Below are 19,759 nucleotides of genomic sequence, written 5' to 3' on the forward strand. Positions count from 1 at the left end.
TATATAAATACACAGTTATCATCAGTATGCTGTTGTCTTAGATAAACTTCTGGAAAAGTGGAACCTATAAGAACTATTAAGCTTTCTGTAATTAAAACAGTATTAGAATAATCATGTTTCACTGTGACAAAATATTACTGGAGACAAAGGAAAATCTTAACTGTTGCTTGCAATAGGCCTTTCAAAACAAAAGCTGTACCCCTGAAAGCATTTTTTTATTTTTTATTTCAGTGATATATTTCCTTTCATGAAGGTATGTTGTGAAATAAATGCTATTCTTCATTGTGCTCTAAAAATGTCTGCTTTGAACTATTTAAACTATTTTAATTACTCATTGTTTTATCAGCATAAATAAAATTTGCTCATTGACCCATATATTTCTTATCTGAGTGAACCAAGCTGCTTCTCCCTGATCACTTAGTGCAGGTTAGCCGGGCTTTGTGAGCAGCGTATAATGATATGCAAACTAAAACCATAACTTTGTCAATTTAAGGTCAAAAAGGCCTATTTGTGGTTATTATGGAAATCAGTTTAAATGCGAGGTGCCTAAACAATGCGTCTTTGCGTACTGGCTCAGCAAAAAACCACAAACAACCTGCCAACATCTGCTTTTTGAAGTGTCAGATAACATTATTTCCAGGATGACATCAAGGGCCTTCATTGGCTATGCATAAGGTCAGTGAATATTAACTTCATTTACACTTGGCTGAGAATTGGCTGGTGCCAACAATAGAGGTTTAGATCCTCTGCTGAGCAGGGTTAAAAACTGACAGAAAGCTGCCATTGAGGAAGATGGATGATCGTACTAGCTGACCCTATTCCTCCCCAAGTGTCACAGCTTCAGCCTCTTTTCTATCTCTGCAACAAAAGACCCTCTCTGAGCTTCCCAGTGGCCTTCAGCTTTATTGGTGCTAACAGGCCCAGACATTTTCATCGATTGGATTCTCTACCTCTTAAACACAAGAGCTTGCCCTCCCTGGCTAGCCAAACCTTGGCACAGATGTCTTTTTTTGTAATTGCTTCTCTGCTGTCTGTTGGGAAGGATGCAATCGGACAGGCGAACATCATGTCAACACAGAAAATGCTTCACCATTTATCTCAGTTTCCCAATGGCATTTTAAAGAAAGTGATATGCTGCTTGCCTGGGGGTCAGGGTTTCACCCTTCAACAGCTCAAAGTGTCTATAAACGCAAAAAAGAAAGTTGCTGTAATAAAATTCTACTGTATTTGTCCTACACATAGTTTACAGATGATGAATTAGTTTCTCCAATCAAAATATTTCAAATCTACATCTCTAAATGCACAGAAATCAAGTTAGTGTTGTTATTGTGTATGCTTCTATGTCAGATCCTAAAGGGGCTATTCAGTCAAGTTCAAAGTATACATTTAAGGCTTGAACAGTTAATAATGCAAACATCTGTAGAGTTTCCAGTCTATTTAAATCCGAGGCCACAAACTCAATAAAAATCACGAAAATACACTAGGAGCTTAAATGGATTAGAACATATCTATAGCATGAAATGAAAACAATCATTCTAACATTTGAATGACAAAATTACTCAAGAAAGGATATAAAGGAAATATAACAGAGCTGTATAGAATGCTTCAGGGTTGAAGAAAAACAAAACTGATGTTCATTTATCTTTTTTTTTTTCCAAACATCTGCTATCGGACATTGCTGGCAAAAGAGTAATGGATTTGACAAGTCGGTTGTTTGATCCAATACAGCAATTCCTGTCTTTCTGCATACACCATGGAAACACCCAGCCTCCAATCATAATTATATTTTTTTCCCAGATTCTGGGCTGCACAGCATGTGCTCTGTGCCAGACTGATTATTCAAAGCCACCTTAAAGACACTGTAGCTAGCACAGGACTGGTCTATCACTGAGGTGCAATCAACAGGATTATAGCAACCCTTGTTCTGTCTAACACAGATTTATAGCTAGAAGTGAAGAACATGGATTAAAGACCCCTATTAACACTCAAGGCTCAAGTTATATAGCAGCGACTGGTACAACTCTCAGAACTAGTAATGAACAGATGAAAAAACAAAGGGGTAGGAGGACACAAAAACTGATCCTTTACAGATATATGGGGTTTGTATTAAATATTATGGAACAATGTTCTCAAATATTAAGGTAGAAATACCAAATACAGGGGAGGTCACAAAGTTAGGGGGGAAAAAAAGCAATACAACCTAGCAGTTCATTCTATAAAGGTGAATGGAAATATCATCCACCAAAACTATCTCTCTGCCACAACACAGTGTGGCAAGATGGATCAAATTATTTCAGTTCTCCAGTAGCGCTTGTAGTTATAATTGAGGGAGGGGATTGGAGGGAGTGGGGGTGGGAATGTCATCAAGGAAAAAGTCAAACATTTTCTGCTGTAGGAAAGGGGAAAATGGCACCATTTTCAAACTAGCTGCTATCAAAAAAAAAAAAGTTTACCTCAGTCATAAAAACACTAGAAAAGAAAACCTAGTCATAACTCAGCCATAAAATGAAAAGATGTACTATGAAAAAATATGCGTGAAAGTAGTTGAAGTGATTTTTGAAAATACTGTAACACATATATTTCTTGGAATGAGGCGTTTATTGCAAACAGCCTACTGCAATATAAAATAATGCAATTGTGTGATTGTACACCAAGATTCATGACGACTTTTTTTTTTCTTTTTTTACACTGCTGGAAGGGAATATTGCCACAGTAATGAGGAAAACACACATTTTTCATATTTGTAGTAATTCCTATTAAACAAGCTGCTTTTAGCAAGGACAGCAAGACTGGGCCCTTGCTCTTTGTGTTAATAACAGATGGTTATGACATGAGGCCAATTCCTGTTTTTCTTACTCTCACAAGCAGTCCCAAAGGACTTTTTTTTTTTTTTTTTTTTTTAAAGAATAAAACAAGCAAGATTTTACCCAAGGGAAAATAAGCAGTTTTACAACAGAAATGTTTCTGGTGCCCTTTTCCACTGGCCACATTGGAACACCTTGCCAACCTCAAAGGAAGCTTTAAGAAACCCCAGATGCAGGTACTTAAACAGAGAAAGAGAGAACTGGCATATAAATATGAAATGATAACAGTTCTCAACAGATTTCCACAATACGCTTCAGAAACTGCTATCAGGGACAGAGATTGGCAAGGGATTTCCAGGAGCACACTACTTCCATCTGGACTGGGTGGAACTACAGTGTCTTCCAAAGCTGAAAGTTATGGGGATTTTAGAGAAGACAAGACAGATAAGTTTCAGAGACATGTAATAGCACAGGAGAAAAACAGGAGTTTTTCCCCCCATGGATAATCACAGGAAAAGGGTTCCAGTCAGAAGATGCTCTTTCCCAACACCTTAATGAGCAGCCCTCCTTCTGTTTTAGTTAATAAATCCAAGTCAATGATAATATATTTGTAAGCATATTCAGAAAATTAAAATTTAGAGAAATTATGAGAAATAAGTATCTGTGAAGCAGGTGCTTATCATACGTTGAAGATGTCCAGGCTGCTCACGTACACAGGAAAGTATCATCTCTCTAAAGGGCTACACTGTCCATAAACCATCACATACTGTGTTTCTTTAGCTAGGTAATACCACTGCTGTACGAGCGGGTGTCTACCACAAGAAGCAGGAGTAGCTCAGCCACTGTTCCCACAGCACACAGCCTACCCAGCCTAGGGCAAGTATATATATATAAGAGCTTGCTTATAGAGGAGGATATAAGAGCTTGCTTATATCCTCCTCTAAATGGAGGTACAAGGGTGCCATAAGGGTGTTTTCATTTTATTGAACATAAATATACTACCGACTCAATGACATGGAGACAACTGGTATGATTGCAGATATTTAAAACTCACTTCTGAAGAGATCATAAAGATTGCAAGACTGAAAAGCCTCTTCCATCTCTGCATTTAAAGGAAATATAAATTAGGGGTTGGGGATTTTCTTCTACGTAAAGAAAAAATTACATTAGTATATCTATTAGGTAAGTACGTATAGCACTTTATAAAGCAACATCAAAAATATTGCTTCAACCTAAATATATAAGCACCTCAGTCACTCACAGCCAGAAACAGCACAATGACATGTTACCCATATTTACCAGACCAAACCAAACTCTTAGCTGGTGACCACAGTGCAAGAAAGTGAAGGCATAACTTACAAATCAAGTAAGTCTAGGATACATGGAAGAATACCCTCCCTTTAGAAAGAAGGGCAGCCCAAGAAGATCTTTTTGTGTATGTGGAGCTGATCTGTAATGTTTCTATGTATTCAGATGACCCAAGCAGGTTGTTTGTGCATAGTCCCAGAACATGTCTATCAATCAATGTCAACATTCTTCCAAGCTACACTCTGACTGGCAACTGACAGTCAGTTATCTCCTGAATGTTAATTAGTAATGAATACCCTTGTCACTGCTTAAATACACAAAATATTTTTAAATGGCAGAAGTTTAAAAATGGGGTTTGTTTTGTGAGAACAGGGATTGCATTTTCATTTAGTCCTTGTATTAAGGAGAGGGATAAAATTCCTCACTTTAAGATCGCACATCATTTGTGCTATCAACATGTGCTTTATTTTCTAAAAACCACTCATGTCTACTTGTGTCATGCAATTTTGAATCTCATATTCCTGGATACATAATTTTTACAACAATAATACACAATACAGTGACTGTATCTCTAAATATGACAGAAAATCTTTAAGATAAAAGATCAAAAGTAAGTATGTCATTGTCTTCTCCTCTTTCTCACTGGCCCAGGGAAAAGAAAAAGTGTGTTTTAAAAAGATGTTATTTCTCTCTCTTGTTTACTAGCATTATTCACTAGCAATTACACCAACAAGACTTTTTTAATAACAGGCTATTTATTTCAACTGACAAACTAAAGCAGACAGACAAGCATACACATTGTAGAGCCAAAGAACTGCACCTTTTAATCAGAAAATTAAGTGATATGTAACTTAAGTGGAAAGTAACAGAAGAGACAGTCACAGATCACAGACTGAATATTCTTTTCCATCTGCACTAGGGAACATGATTTTCAACCCTGCTTATGATTTTAAGCACATGATAATTTCACACTTCCCAGCAGCAGGCTGCAGATAAAATCTGGCTGAGACTTCCATAGGTGAGATAATTAGGTGCCAATGTGGAGCCTTGGGATTTGCTAACAGTTCAAACAATGTCCATTTCCTTTAGGTATCATTTGGAGAGACTTTATCAGTACTCTTTTTTTCTAGTTAGTGTCAATAAAACTGCCCACATTTTCAAAGTTGCCCGTTTTTCTTTATACAAGACAAATGTGTATTTACACAATCAGGACAGAACAATGTCACAATTATAACATACTCAATAAATAAAATAATTAATGTTAATTTTTTGCTGAAGAGCTACTGGTATGGAACAAACTTTTTCAATAAATTGGACAAAAATGAAACTGAAGAGTTATCTAATTTATTTACCGTGCAAATAAATCATTTAAGAAAAAACATGTTGACATTTTGAAACATGAGAAATCAAACATCCAAGTTCAGTGCTTGATTACAGCTAAGACTGTATCATGGACCTGATCCAAGACAACAAAATCAAGCAAGAATACCCTCTCTTTGATAGGATTCCAGTCACATTGCAAAAATATCTCTATGTAGCAATTAAAAAAGAAATACCAAATATTATCTAAAAAAAATCTGTTCCATGCAATATCCTGCTTTCTAATTACATTTTCTTATTTGATGTTTTAAGACTTCAAGCAAAACTATACATTCTAACAGATACAAGAGAAAAGATCAGTATGTCTCCATTTGCCTTGACACACAAACAAATCACTTGTATAAACAAATGAAAAATCAGCAGAACTTTTCCTCCAGTTCTAGCATTCACCTCAGAAGTATATACATATATATATATACAGCGGAAATAATTGATCAAGACAAAAATATGTAAACATTTGGAAACACTAGAATTCAAATATCCAAGATTAATATGTGTGTCTGTTTTATATATTACATATAATTATATAAATATATATATATATATTTATATAAAAAAGAAAGCTCAGAACGTAAGGGACTGTAACACTTTGACCATATGAATGGTTCTAACTGCTAGACTGTGGGAAGAACAAGTTTCAGCAGGAGCTAATAAAACCTTCTAACAGTGACTGCATGTTGGTTAATAGGCATGCCCTATTTGTAGCAAGAGATCCAAGTTCAAATTCTCCTCAGCAAGAAAAATAATTGACCTAAGCCTGGAAAGCTTGAGTTAGTGAGATCATGTAAATACGGCCAGTGATCATATAGCCACATGATGCCCACTCAGACTATGTTCCACAGACAAATTTTTGAACATGTAATTTGTTCCAGCATTAACAGAGTTGAGCTGTTTGGCACACAGAATGCTCAGCTTTTGGGAATAAAATAAACTTTACTTATAGATTGTCAATTGCCAACATTCTTCAAGCACCAATATTTTAAATTAGAGATTTAACGAGATTCGCAAGACCATGTCCCTCTGTGGACACAATTGATTCAAATAGGCACCACACAGACATTCATGAGATGCGTATTTTTTTCTCAAAATCTAACCACACAATAGTTCAGTGAAAAAAAAAGATGGTATATTCAAGAAGTTAAAAGAATACTATGTTTACTACTCACAAATGAAGACTAGCTCACAAACTGAGCTAGGGTTGGAGGCCACAGGTAGTACCAACTTTTCAGGTCAAGTGGATCAGGTCATTAATCCAAGCTCCAGACAACTGAGTTTTTTCCTTGATGGTCCATCATAAGTAGATGAAGGACATTCTGCCCCTCTCCTACACAGGGCTTTAGACTTCTATAGAGAAATATGCGCAATCTACACTAGGTCATAAGACTAGAACCAAAGTATACACATGGTCATTTGAGAAAAAATAGCTCTATTAACTGTCAAGGGACAATTAACTGTCAAGGGGCAATTTAGTCACATCATGAGGATACGTACAGCAAGATGAAGGGAATGTATATCAGGTCACATGCATATGGCTATATGAGGCCACCAGATCAGTCACCTGCCAGAAGACCTCCAAACATCACTTTCAAGGTCTCCCTAATTGAATCCACTTCAATCTACTGGAAAAATGAACACAGTCATCTACACTGCATGATATATCATATTCACTAAACGTAAGAAAAGAATAATAAGTTATAGACACTAACTATGCTAGAGATTACATATCTCAAGTACCACCAGTGGAATTTTTGGGTTTCATTTATATTCACCTCTCTGTACACATTTATAGCAGCACAATGTCTACAATTCTGAAAATTCTAATCAAACATCCATTTAAATATCAGCATAAAAGTTTTAGGTTTATGTATATGCTTACACTTACCTAAAACTTTACAGCTTTCCTCAGTAGACAAATATCAACACGTGATATTGTTCTCATTGAGTTAATGGGATTCTTGCCATTAAGTTCTAGGGATGGTGTCTCAGCCCATAGTCCTACAGAGAGTTATCTGTGTCATCACTTCCTTAAAACAGTCATGTAACTTGTTTAGTGAAAAGCAGGAGCTCCATTTGTACACTTTTCCAGCATGTTTTTTTTTATGGTAATACATACTATTAGAACATTTTTTGATCAAAACAAACAAACAAAAAAACTCTTCAGCCAACCTGCTCTAGACTTGCTACAGCCTCTCAAAAGCCTTAGTGTATTTCAAAAGTACATCAAGAAATAATCTTTTGCATTTATGTACATTAAACACATTGCCAAATAATAACAGTAATTATATTTCCTAATCATGTATTTCCTTCTTTCCCCATCAATCACACACATTTGAGGTACGTTCAAATATCAGAAGATACTAACAATTACAGTCAATTAGACTTTTTTTTGAAAAATGCTTGATACTATTATTGGAGGAGAGCCATATCTTGCAGAGTCACGTGAAACTAATGCAAACCATAAAAATTAAGAAGTTAAAGTATCAAATTACCTTGGGTAAAAACCCCTGATGTTTGTTACAGATGTGAGAAACTTTATTCTCCTTCAGACAGGCAGTGGGGCCACCCAGCTAAATAAAGCTGTACAGGTACATGCATTGACACAATCTGAACTCCAGAAGTATAATAATTGAGCCCAATTCTTATTGCACAGAGGTTTCATACTTGCTTGCCTTTGCTACTCTGAATTATACTTATAAATTAAGGTACTATTAATCAAAATTTCCTCAAATGCATATACCTTCAAAGAGATAATTTTTCCTAAGTGGAAATCCCTTCTTAATGAAGAGATATAATAGAAGTAAGGAAAAAAGTGTTAAATACTGAACAGTTCCTTTCCAGTATGTTGGCATGTTGTGTTTATTAGGGAGATTCTATGAAGTCAGAATCAGTCATTAATGGAAAAGTATACAAAAATGCTCCTCCGCCAGAGCCACTAGGCACACACTGTTGATATGTCTGAGAGCAAGAAATAAAACACGAGATAACAACAGAAAAGAAAGTTTCTGCTGTGAACTATTAACCAGATACTATTCATTTTCACATATATTTTTCATTAGCATTACGGATAAGAGAACTCACCGTGACATATATAGGCAGCAGAAAGCTTAGGAAGCGCACAGGGATAAAAGCTTCTCTAAGCAAGGAGAAGAGTGCTCATAGAAGTGTCTTAAACACATTTGCTGTTGCTGCTGCTTTCACAATAATGTAAGGTTACAGAAGAAATTAGACACACCATCCTCTATAAAGAGATTACTTTTTATGAAATTATAGGTGGGTAATCCCAAATTAAAGAGTCAATATGCCTTTTTTTGGTTCTGTTTGACACAACAACACTCTGTGAAGGATTATGATAGAAAACACCTCAGTATTTTTGCTGTCAAGTGCTTGGCTTTCAAGAAGCTCCCTGAATATACTTTTCCAATTCTTTGAAGGAAATTCCTACAAACTGTTTTATTCTTATTTCAGTTCCAGCCTTAAGTTTCTATTAACAAAGTGGTATTTATAGTATTTTAGGAGGGGTAAAAACCAACACAATTACTATATGTATTGAGTATACTTCAAAAGATCCATCTTGTCTTTGCAGATTTTAATTCGAAAATGTTTTACTTGTTTTCAATCTAAAAAGTTTTAATCCACAATAAACCGTGTACAACTTATTGTTTTTAATAACTAAATTGTCATTGCAGACAAAGTTTGCACAGTATAAGGAAAACACCAGGATTTAATGCTTAGAAGTCAAGAAACAATAATTCATTTTTACTCTACAGTTCAAGTAATAATAAGCATGATATTAACTGAAAACCTACATTAAAACTATCTCCACAGTTTCCCAAGTAAAACCAGAAAGATATTCTTAACGATTTAATACTGCTTAATATACATGAACTGTTGGTGGGGAGCAATTATTTTAAAAATAACAGGAAGTTTGAGATGCATCAAAATTCAAAAGCTAATCTAGTTAAGCAAATATTTTGTCTGCATAATTTTCTGGAGATTCTTTCAGCTTCAGTACCAAACACAGATTTCTCCTTACAGTTGTCCCAGTTTTCAAATAAGAATCTCAACTTCACTCCTTTACTTAAGGCTCCTTATTTTAAGAGAAAAATTTATTCTTTGAACCGCAGTTTTCTTGAACAACTTTCAACAACATTTCAGCATCTAGATAATAATGTTTTACAGATACATAAAGTAGATTAGGTAAACAGTTATTATTATGTTCTTTTTCTTTCTGTGATCAGTTCTTCCATTAAATGATCCCCACTTTCAGTTTCTATGTAACCTACAACTCTCTTTTTTCAGTCCCTGAAATGTTGTTTTGTGGGTGGGTTTTGTTTTTTCTTAAAAAGCTAAGTCATATCAATGGAATGCATGACACTTGTGATCCCCTTAGCAAGGCTTATATGTGTCACTTCTTCCATTTGTACTCAGAAATCAAAGAATACTTCAACTTATTTTTAGTGGCCTAATTCTGAGAAGTTAACAGAAACCCTGGACAAAAACAAACAAAAAACCCCACTACCAAAACAAAAACAAAACAAAAAAACCCCCCAAACAAATAAAAAAAATCACACACCAAAACAACAAAAAAAACCCCTCTAAATTTCCAAGCAAGAAGTTTCTTTTTCATCTAGGAAATTTTTTTTATACTTAGAAAGTGGTAACAAAGCTATTAGATACCTATCACACCTTTCACAAAGGACTTCTGGGCAGTAAAGTTTGTTTCAGAAGCAAGATGTATGGTTTTGGGTAACAGACTTGACAGGATGAGATTTCACTTCTAAATAGCAACTAAAGCTTCATTTAGAGCAAACAGGAAATAGACTTTATGGTTAAGGAGTTAACGGCCCAGCTGTTGAGCAACCATAGCTAATTCAGCAGTGACATCCTAGACCTGTAAAACAGACAGTTTTAGTGCCTCCTTGTAACTAAAGAAGAAATTACTAAGATTCTCTTAGATTTCATTGCTGGCTTTGTTTTGATTTCAAAATCTGTGCACAGCAGTGAATTTGACCAAAAAAACCAAACAACTACCATGCCACAAATTTAGTTTAAGAAACTGAGAGTCATCTAACCACTGGTAAAACGTAAAAATAAAATTAATTCCTGGAGACAGCAGAATCTGGGAAGAAGAACAGAGAGGCAGGCAGGAGGGGGGTAGAGAAGAGATGCTGAAGAGGGAAAGAGCTCTACATTCAACTCCATCCAACAATTTCAGTTCTAGGATCTGGACTCCTGATTGCCCACCTGCATGTGCTATTTCACTTCTTTCAGCTCTCCTGCAGCAAAACAACTAGTTTATTGGAAACTAAACTTGTTGTCAGTAGCTCTGTAGTTAACTCATTTTAAGGATCACTCTGATGGCATTATTGATGACAAGTACTGGTTTGGACTGCCTTCTTTACTTGATCACTTCAACTTCTGATCACCTTACTTCTCACATATCTTCATGTCACACTTGAGAGTGGATGCTGTACCACCAAAATTATGACAGCCAATAATCATACTAATAAAACAAATTCAGACATTTCAAGCAAAGGAACAATACAAAAAAAATTGTATCTTGGGGACAAAAGACAATGCAGAAGAGACCCGAAGCAAATGTTATGAAGCATGAAGGTCCCCATTTCTTCAGGTGATAGCTAGCCCTGATCTCTGAGATCACAGGCCTCATGTTACTTCATTTAGAAACACTTTTAAAAGAGGACATGACTAACAGTGGATGTAGCTCCTCTCCCCTTCTATTCTCTGTGCTTACACATCCAAAAAGCTGAAGGATATGAACAAAGTAGGTCAAAGAAACCCAAATTACTTAAGCAGACTGATAAACTGTGAAAATCATCCTCTTTATGAACACTAGACTGTTTGGAAAGAAAGATTTAGCAAGAAAATATATCTTTCTACCATATCTCTGAGAGGAAGGACAGACAGAATAATCCAGGGTGAATGAAAGGAAAGACATTAAACTTTCTAGAAACTCCAAAGGGGGCTGGAAGCAGAAATCACAGCTCTGCATTTCATAGTAGAAACACCTTCAGTATTCTTGACCATTTAGCTAGGTCTCGCTTTTATCTTGGAAGTATCTAGTATATTTTTCTGAAGTCTGCTAGGATACTTTGGAAATGTATTTACTTTTTTTTTTTTTAAACGAAAAAGTTCATATTCAGCTGTATCTTTGACTTGATATGAGATCCCCTTGACTGTTCCTTTAAAAGGGATAGAAAAATTATTTAATATATAAGGGAATAAAAAGGAAAGAAGGTAGATGCTCTCCTGTTGAACTTCTACTGGCTTCTGAAAATGCCAAGACTCAGAGTCCCTCAATTCTTTGCTCTGGTTCAATTTGCTAAGACAAATTACATTCTCTTCCCTAGAGTAATTTTGGAGGCAAATGGAAGAAAGGTAACTCTTTTTCAAAAAAGGAACATTTAGAGTCTTGATGATATAAATGCCATTGAAAAGTTTTCTACCATTTCTCCCCGTCTCCACAAAGCAAAAAATTTTCAAGTTGAAAATCCAGGAATGTCAACACAGGTTATTCAAGCTGCAGGTCACCCACAGCTTTTGTGATCCACTGCCTGAGCTAAACTCTACACCCAATTCACAATATGTGCAGCTTGGGCTTTTTGGAAGCATGGTAACATTTCTTTAATGACAACTTATTCACATTCCCCCCCTAAATTATTTGCCCACTATTAATAAACTTGTGGTACATCAGCTCCTAAGTGGAGTAACATAAAACCCAAAACACACAAGAAAAAACAAACAAACGTAACCACACATACTTTACCACAAATATATGCTGCACATAAGGCAAATTCAGTTTCTGGATCTGTTATCAAGTAATATCTCACAAAGTAAAGAGATAAAAAGTTTGTCCCAAGAAGAAAAAAGAAAAGGAACAGATGCAGCTTGGTGTCTGGCACAGTGTACAGCATTTGACAAAGTCTGGAAAGAAAAGCCTGCAGCTCCCTTTTTACCTCACCAAGACAAAATGTGCAAATAGCTATAATCCCCTCCTCATGTGGAGGCCAATAAAACAACTGTTAATGCATACGCTATTATAATATGTTTAACAGTAAAATGCACCCATTTGGCTTCCCCCAGGAATTTGAATTTTTGGACTTGCTGCCCAATCATCTATGTAATTTCTCAGTTCAATAATATTAAGAGAAGTTTCCCACCTTCTGAAATATCACTCTACTGCTCTGATTGAATAAAATTAATTCTCTCCCTCTCCACCCCCAACTAACATGAAACAGATGGAAAATACATTATACTGGAAGCTTTCACAGAATTATTTTCTCCTTCAAATACCAATCACTGATTGCAGTGTTACACACATAACATATCAGCTGAATTCCACTGTGAGAAAAAGTCAGAGTTAGATGTATTGGGAATCCACTACAGTTATTGAGAAGTCAATTGGGCTTTTGTGGTTGGGGTTTTTTTCCAGAACAGATGCAATACATAGTGTTGAAAGAACTGAATATGTCTAAGTACCCTCCGGGTACCTTTGCTAGGTCCTCTTCAACACAATCCTTTAAAATGTACGACTTCCATACCTAAAGCCTAGCGCCACATACCAGCAGACATAAGACCAACACTGAGGAAGTAGTGTCCTTGCACATAAGCAAAAGAATCTGCAACTGAAAGTTCAGAGGCTCACCTAGTTTCCTCATGTTTGTTTCACACAACTTTAAGACTTTGCTTTAAATTACATCCATGAATACTGTATATATCTGAAATTTGTCTCTCATGTAGGAGTGTTATCACAATAGACCACTGAGGTGGCCAGGATTCTTTGGTACTCCTACAGTGAGAAGTAATCAGTGTACATCCAAAAAAAAAAAAAAAAAAAGATTATTCAGTTTGAAAGATCAAGCAACAAAAAAGAAACACATGGGATATCATTTTCCAGGTTATATGTTTCACCGCTCATGACGGTTTTCTTCCTTATCCTTCCCAGCAATACTAGTTACTGACATTCTTAAAAAAAAAAAAAATTCTGGCAACACATCCAGTGCAGAGTTGTGTATAAATCAAAATTCAATTGTTTCAGTAACTGAACTCTATAAATTTCACACACAGGAGAGGAGCTGTATGCAAAAGGAACACATTATTCGATCACAGCCAGCCAATCAAGCTAGTATAACACAGATGAAAATCCCCACGGGAGTTACAGGCTGAAGAGCTATTTGGAACTACAATGTGGCCATCTATTCCTACCTTTGCTACAGCGCAGCCAGATAACGTATTATTCTGTATCTTTAAAAGACCATCCTATTGTGTTAAGTTAATTCAGCAGAGCTTTAGCAAGTGTGAGACAAGAATCAGACTTCTGCCCATCTTGACATAGCACAATGCTTTCTGCCCTGAGTAGCCCCAACGAAGTCATGCAGCATGCCAGGTACAAAGTATTTGCAGAAGTGAGCTTTCAGATAGGGCTGCAAAAGCTCTGGGTTAAGGAAGCACTCACCAACTTGCTTCTGCTTGATCTGTTACACAGCTTGACAGTAACAGATAGCCAGTTGCATGAGTGTCAATGTTCAGATAAGTTTCTCTCAATATCTGTCACAAAAACCAGACACTGTATCAGTGTGCCAGTTGTATTATTGGTCACTACATAGTTAATCATACTTAATAACATCCTTGAGCACAGACATGGCACACAGAGAGCAATTACTGTGAACCACAGTCATCCAGATCATTCTGACTCGGAGCTGCCAACTCGGCGCACTCTCGACAAGCGCCTGCCTACCACCTTTTCCCTCTCAAACACATTAGCTTGCCTCAATACGGGGCCAGAGTTTGTTTTGAAACTCTTAACAGGATCATTGAAAGAAAAGAGGAAAAATACCACAAATGATTCTCTGGACTATTTCCAGAGTAGCGTGTTCTCCTAGCGATTGTTTTGGAAGCAAGCCAAAAATGGGAAGTGTTCTTGCAAATGAGCACACTACTATGCTCAAGTACAAGTTATCATTTAATTCTTTTGTCAACATCAGCATGGCTAGAAATTAAGAAGCCTGTTTAATAAACAGGTTACTTGAATTCCAGTTATCAAACATCAATTTCTTCTCTATCCATCCCTGCCACACTCACTCAGCTCCTGCCCTCCACCTACTTCCCAACATACAGTGGTTTCGTTTTTGGATACTTTCTCTCCTTTATTGAAAGTGAAATAACATTAGGATATTAATTACATCAACCATAACTAGGTCTGTAATCAAGAGCAAGTTAACTAAGAAAAGGAAAGAAATCAGTCACTCAGAAGAAAATATTCAAAAACCTTAAAACAAACTTCTATGGGACACAGTAGTTAATATTTTTAACAGAGCTTTAATACATCTACTGAAAGATTTTGTCCAGGCAGTTTTTTACATTACAATTACTCCTAATGAGATCACCTTCTGCAGTGTATAAGACCTCATCCCTTCCCAACAGAACAATGAAAGATTTGTGTGGGGCTACAAAAGCCTCAGATCAACTTCACTCACTTCACCTTGTACCGAATTTTCTCATAAAAACACATCAACAGCACAACTGGTTTTTTTCCTGAGGACAAATTATTAATAAGAAGACTCATTTCTTTTGTTTTAGATTTGAAGTCCTCATACAGGCACATCAGACCCACTGACTGATGTCAGCTTTGCTTTTGAAATTATGTACATTTCTCTTCTTCGTAGATTTGTGAGACTTTTTTTTCAGTTTTTGACTTACACCGTTTCTCAACAAAAAATGTCTGCCTATCTTGCAATATGGTGTTATATAACTCCTTTTGTTATCTTATAATAAAAATGATAGACCTTGTATTAAATATACATGAAAATACCTGTCTTCAAACAAACTGCCTATTCTCTTACTTTTACCCTAAGCAAAGACAATGAAACATCCTCTCTCATGCTAAGCAGACGTGTCTTATGCCTGTAGCCCCAGAGACAGCAATGCTAAAGATCAATATCATTCTAAGAACACAGCTGACTGAATTAGTCTGAATTAGAAAGTACAATTCGGTAGTCTCTGATTTGCTAGTACTCTAAAATAATCACCATGATCCTACAGCAAAGTAAAAGTTTAGTTTTATGCAAATATATTGTAGAAAGGAAACCACACTTTATTCTGAAAATTTGAAATTCTGTTTGAAAGATCTATCTTGTCTTTGAATTTTTACACACTTCATGCAAATCTCTAAGTCAGTTTTTATTGCGTGTGTATTCTTCCAATTACTAACCACACCCCGTTCTAATTTTACTACTTCCATTTTAGTTTCCTTATAATTCTGTCACAGATCATGTGAAAGAACAAAAGTGTTTACCTATTCATACCTGACATTATTGATACAATGTTCTGTGATAGGTATGACTTGCTCAGTTTTACCAAGCAGTACAAGAAACAACACCTTAACGAGTTTAAAATGTTAGTCCTGAACCTATAGTCATACTTCACACAATTCAACTTTTTTTGCTTAAATTTAAAAATGCAGTATGCAACCACTGATCTCCATAATCAGATTGGCTGACTGTTTTAAATAAAACTGCGTGAACTTTACAGATTGACGATCCAAAAACTTTAAAAGCAGGTTGACCATGTATTTCTCTTGAAAAAAGAAAAATAAAAATAAGCCGGTAGAACATGACCTATAATTTATAGCAAGTTGTGTATTTACTTACGTTCACATGTGTCTCCTTTCTGCTGGTATCCTGCTTTGCAGATACATTTTCCAATAGGCACTAACCATTCTCCCTCCGCGCTACAGTGCATCTTCGGCGAGTTCTCCGCCTCCTCCTCCGCACTGCTGACACAAGTTCCTCGCACTTCTACTAAAGAGGAAAACTCTGAGCCAGTCACTGTGTCAGGAAAAATAGCTAAGTTCTCAATGATGGACCAGCACTTCTTGTAGTAGACTTTGACAGAGACCAAAGCAATGCAGGCCCCTACATCCTGAAACGCAAGATAGAATCCTTTTTTGGACAAAGGTCCAATTTCTCTCACCTCTGTGTTAAGTTTCATTTTTCTCTCCCCAAGATCACCCTGGGTAAAACTTTCATCTGCTGCAATAGTGTCTATTTTTACATATTGGTTTTCTCGGATATTCCTGCCAGTGTCGTAGTCTGTTTCATAATAATACAAGTTAAAAGTTTCTTTACAAGTCCCCAGAACTCCAGGAAGACTGTTACAATCCCTCAGAGTGAATTTCAGTTCTACAAAAATCCTTTGTGCATTGCTTTTTGCAATCCAGTTAGTCCGAAGCCAGTTGTTTTGGTTTGATTCCATCACCTGGCATACCTGGTATGTTCGTATAGGAGTGTAGTTTTCATCCAGTCCACTAATTTCTTCCCACTAAAATGATAACAAACAGTTAGTAACACAACAAGAAGTATGTCACCAGATGTAACTACTGTGCATTTTAAAAAGCTTCATATAACTCATGTCTTCCTCCTTTTTAATGAGTATTTTTAAAAATACTCGTAAGCACCTAAATGAAGAAAATATATATTAATGCAGCAGTAGGCTCTCTCTGCCTCCATGTCTCTTCCACATACAAATAACTTCTAAAAATCATTGTCATAACATGGACAGAATTGCAAAGGGGGACCCTTAGAAAAGGCTGTTTAGCATATCAGGTTCTGATTACACACTGGGCTCACACACATTTTGTTAAGGTCACAATTGTTTTGGGTAAGCAGAGACTGAAAGGAGAGAGGCAGCTTCTCTTTCAAAGAAACCTAAAATCAGTGAAATCTTAGAAACTGAAATTGCCTAATGTTACAGTACATCAAACTTGTCAAACTTTCAGTGCAGTTGTATAGAAAGCATGGGATCGGGTCCTGAAACTCATGAGTCAGATGATTCTCACTCCTATGTGAATAAAGTGGCATGGAGAGAAGGCAAGAGAAAATTACAGAATTAAAAATCTGAAAGCAAGAAAATATTTTGGTTGTCCCCTTTTTGTTCAGGCCACATTCTGTTTTATTTACAAACCAAAGAGGTAAGCGGCAGCTCCTTCTCATCTCACATTTTGTCCAGTGGCTGCACCCATGTTAAGAGGAGCAAACTTCATTTAGTTGTAAGTTCAAATGAACCATGAGATTACATACAGAATAAAAAACAACTCCTATGACTGAAAGTTCACTGGTTCAAAGCCTGGGTCTTGTTGATCTTCCCTCTCTGGGTTACCAACTATGTAAGGTGCTGGTAAGCCTGTAACAGCCCTGGAGTCTTTTAACAGCCTTTGGTAGCGTGGGAATTTCCATCTCCAGCAATGACAAACCTTCCTCTGAAATCAATCAGGCAGATCTGCCCAGGTGTAACCAAAACAATATCAGTCTCTCACCTTTTTTCACATTTCTTGTAGCATTTAATTGACTGCAGAAAACACAGCTGCAGTAAATTAGAGGACGGGGGGCAAGCTTTCCTCACCCCATGATACAGGCAACCATGATTTCTTTGTATGGCACTTGGCCCTCTGGCCCCGTGTCAATAATGCACTTAAGCTCATGCTTAAGATCAGTAAAAGTACTTATGAGCTTAATGGTAAGCATGTGCTTAAGTGCTTTGTGAGACTAGTACACTCAGCACCTCTGCAGGATGGAACATCCACTGACATTCCTTACACCGGCAACAAAACGAGTGTGGAAAGCACCGGTTTACCAGACCAGGAGCCATACAGTATACAGTACTTTGCAAGCCTATTTGACAGCAAATTAGATCCTTTTAATGTTGTTGTCTGTTCCAAGAAAAAGCAGATGTGGCTGATTTGATGCTGGAAGTTATCACCACAAAATATATCACAGCTGCAGATGCTGAAATGCACAGAAGTTGTAAACATCAAAGCACATTTCAAGGACCTACAGTTAATATAGATTTGGTACATATGGTATTATATATGCATACGGTATTAAATGACTGAAATACATTATTAAATGCTCATGAAGTTAACTGAAGGGACTGCACATGGAACTGTATTAACCTCAGAACAAAAGAAAGTCTATCTTCATAAGAGATTTATTAGATCTGAATGAGTAATATTTTTTCCACCTCTGTAAGGACTAGTACAAACAAGAAAAAACAAAAAAGGGGCCCTGGACTGAGAGGGTTTTGGTTATGTCACAATAATAAAAAGCACCCCCCCCTCAAAAAAAAAAACCCAAAAACAAACCACCAAACAAAAAACCACAACAAAAAAAATCCCACTAAGATGACATAAAGGGTATAAAGCCTAAAACTTTACTGATTTTCATATTTTCCATTTTATATCAAGTAGTACTATTTGCTTTGGGTTTCTTTAAGTTGGTTGGTTTAGGGGGTTTATTTTATTTTTTATTTTGTGCAAGCATTCTTCCCTCCCAAGAGAGATTCTGCAATGAGATATTCAGTTAGACAATGTATTCTATCTTTGAAGTGAAAGTAACTTTAATGCACCACACAACAGAATCTGTCTCCTCAGATTTTGATGTGGAATCCTTGACCAAAACAAAACCCCAGTCCCCTCCAAAAAACAACAAATAAACTGGAACAAACAAACAAACAAAACCAAATAACAAAGAAAATACATTTTACAAAGTCAACCTATTTTTGGTAACACAAGTTACCAAACTCACAAACAAGTGAGTTTTCTCAGAGTCAAGATCCCACTACATGAGACTAGCTAGTATCAGAGAGATTCTTATGCTACAGTCAAGGAAAACAGCACAAAAAACTAAATTCACACAAAAAGTCCTACTTTTTGTTATCCCTAGCATTAATACATTAAATTAATTTTTTTCTCTGCAGGAAAAAAAACCCAAAACATTAGTACTTCAGAATGTTGTCACCTATGGCATCTGAGCTCACACTTCATTAAAGTCTTCTTATAGCAATCAATTCTATCGCAGCTTTTACAGCAAGAAAACTCAACTTTTCTTTGTCCAGCTGCAAAATATGGTGATACACATGCAATTCCATTTGAATGTGTCCTGTTCTACTAGTTTCAATTTATGGTATTTTAACTTCTCAGTTATCTTAACAATGTTAAATGTAGCATTTGCAATTGAATAAGGAATTTAATGAGTGTCTGTCTGACATATTCCGTACTGTGATGATGCAGAAGTTTCTCAAGAAGATTTTCTGTGTTTATTCCCATGAAGTCTTTATTGCATACTAGAAAATTCAATAATTAAAATTTACATTATTTACATTATACTTTTACAGTAATTTACAGGTAGCTTTTTCTGAACATTTTCACGCATACAAATCCAGCCACTAGTTTTGATTCACTTTTAATTCCT

General features: G+C 36.2%; 1 protein-coding gene across 8 annotated transcripts in view; it reads right to left on the minus strand.

Moving 5' to 3' along the window:
- EPHA7 (EPH receptor A7) overlaps window positions 1-19,759 on the minus strand; it is a 163,779-nt gene that overhangs the window by 138,240 nt on the left and 5,780 nt on the right. For all 8 annotated transcript variants that reach the window (XM_027670123.1, XM_027670144.1, XM_027670117.1 and 5 more), the window contains exon 3: window positions 16,163-16,832. In XM_027670123.1, the coding sequence (XP_027525924.1) occupies window positions 16,163-16,832 (670 nt within the window). The remainder of the gene's footprint in view (window positions 1-16,162; window positions 16,833-19,759) is intronic.

This window comes from Corapipo altera, unplaced genomic scaffold, assembly GCF_003945725.1.
Source record: "Corapipo altera isolate COAL_440 unplaced genomic scaffold, ASM394572v1 2b, whole genome shotgun sequence".
NCBI classification, from domain to species: domain Eukaryota; kingdom Metazoa; phylum Chordata; class Aves; order Passeriformes; family Pipridae; genus Corapipo; species Corapipo altera.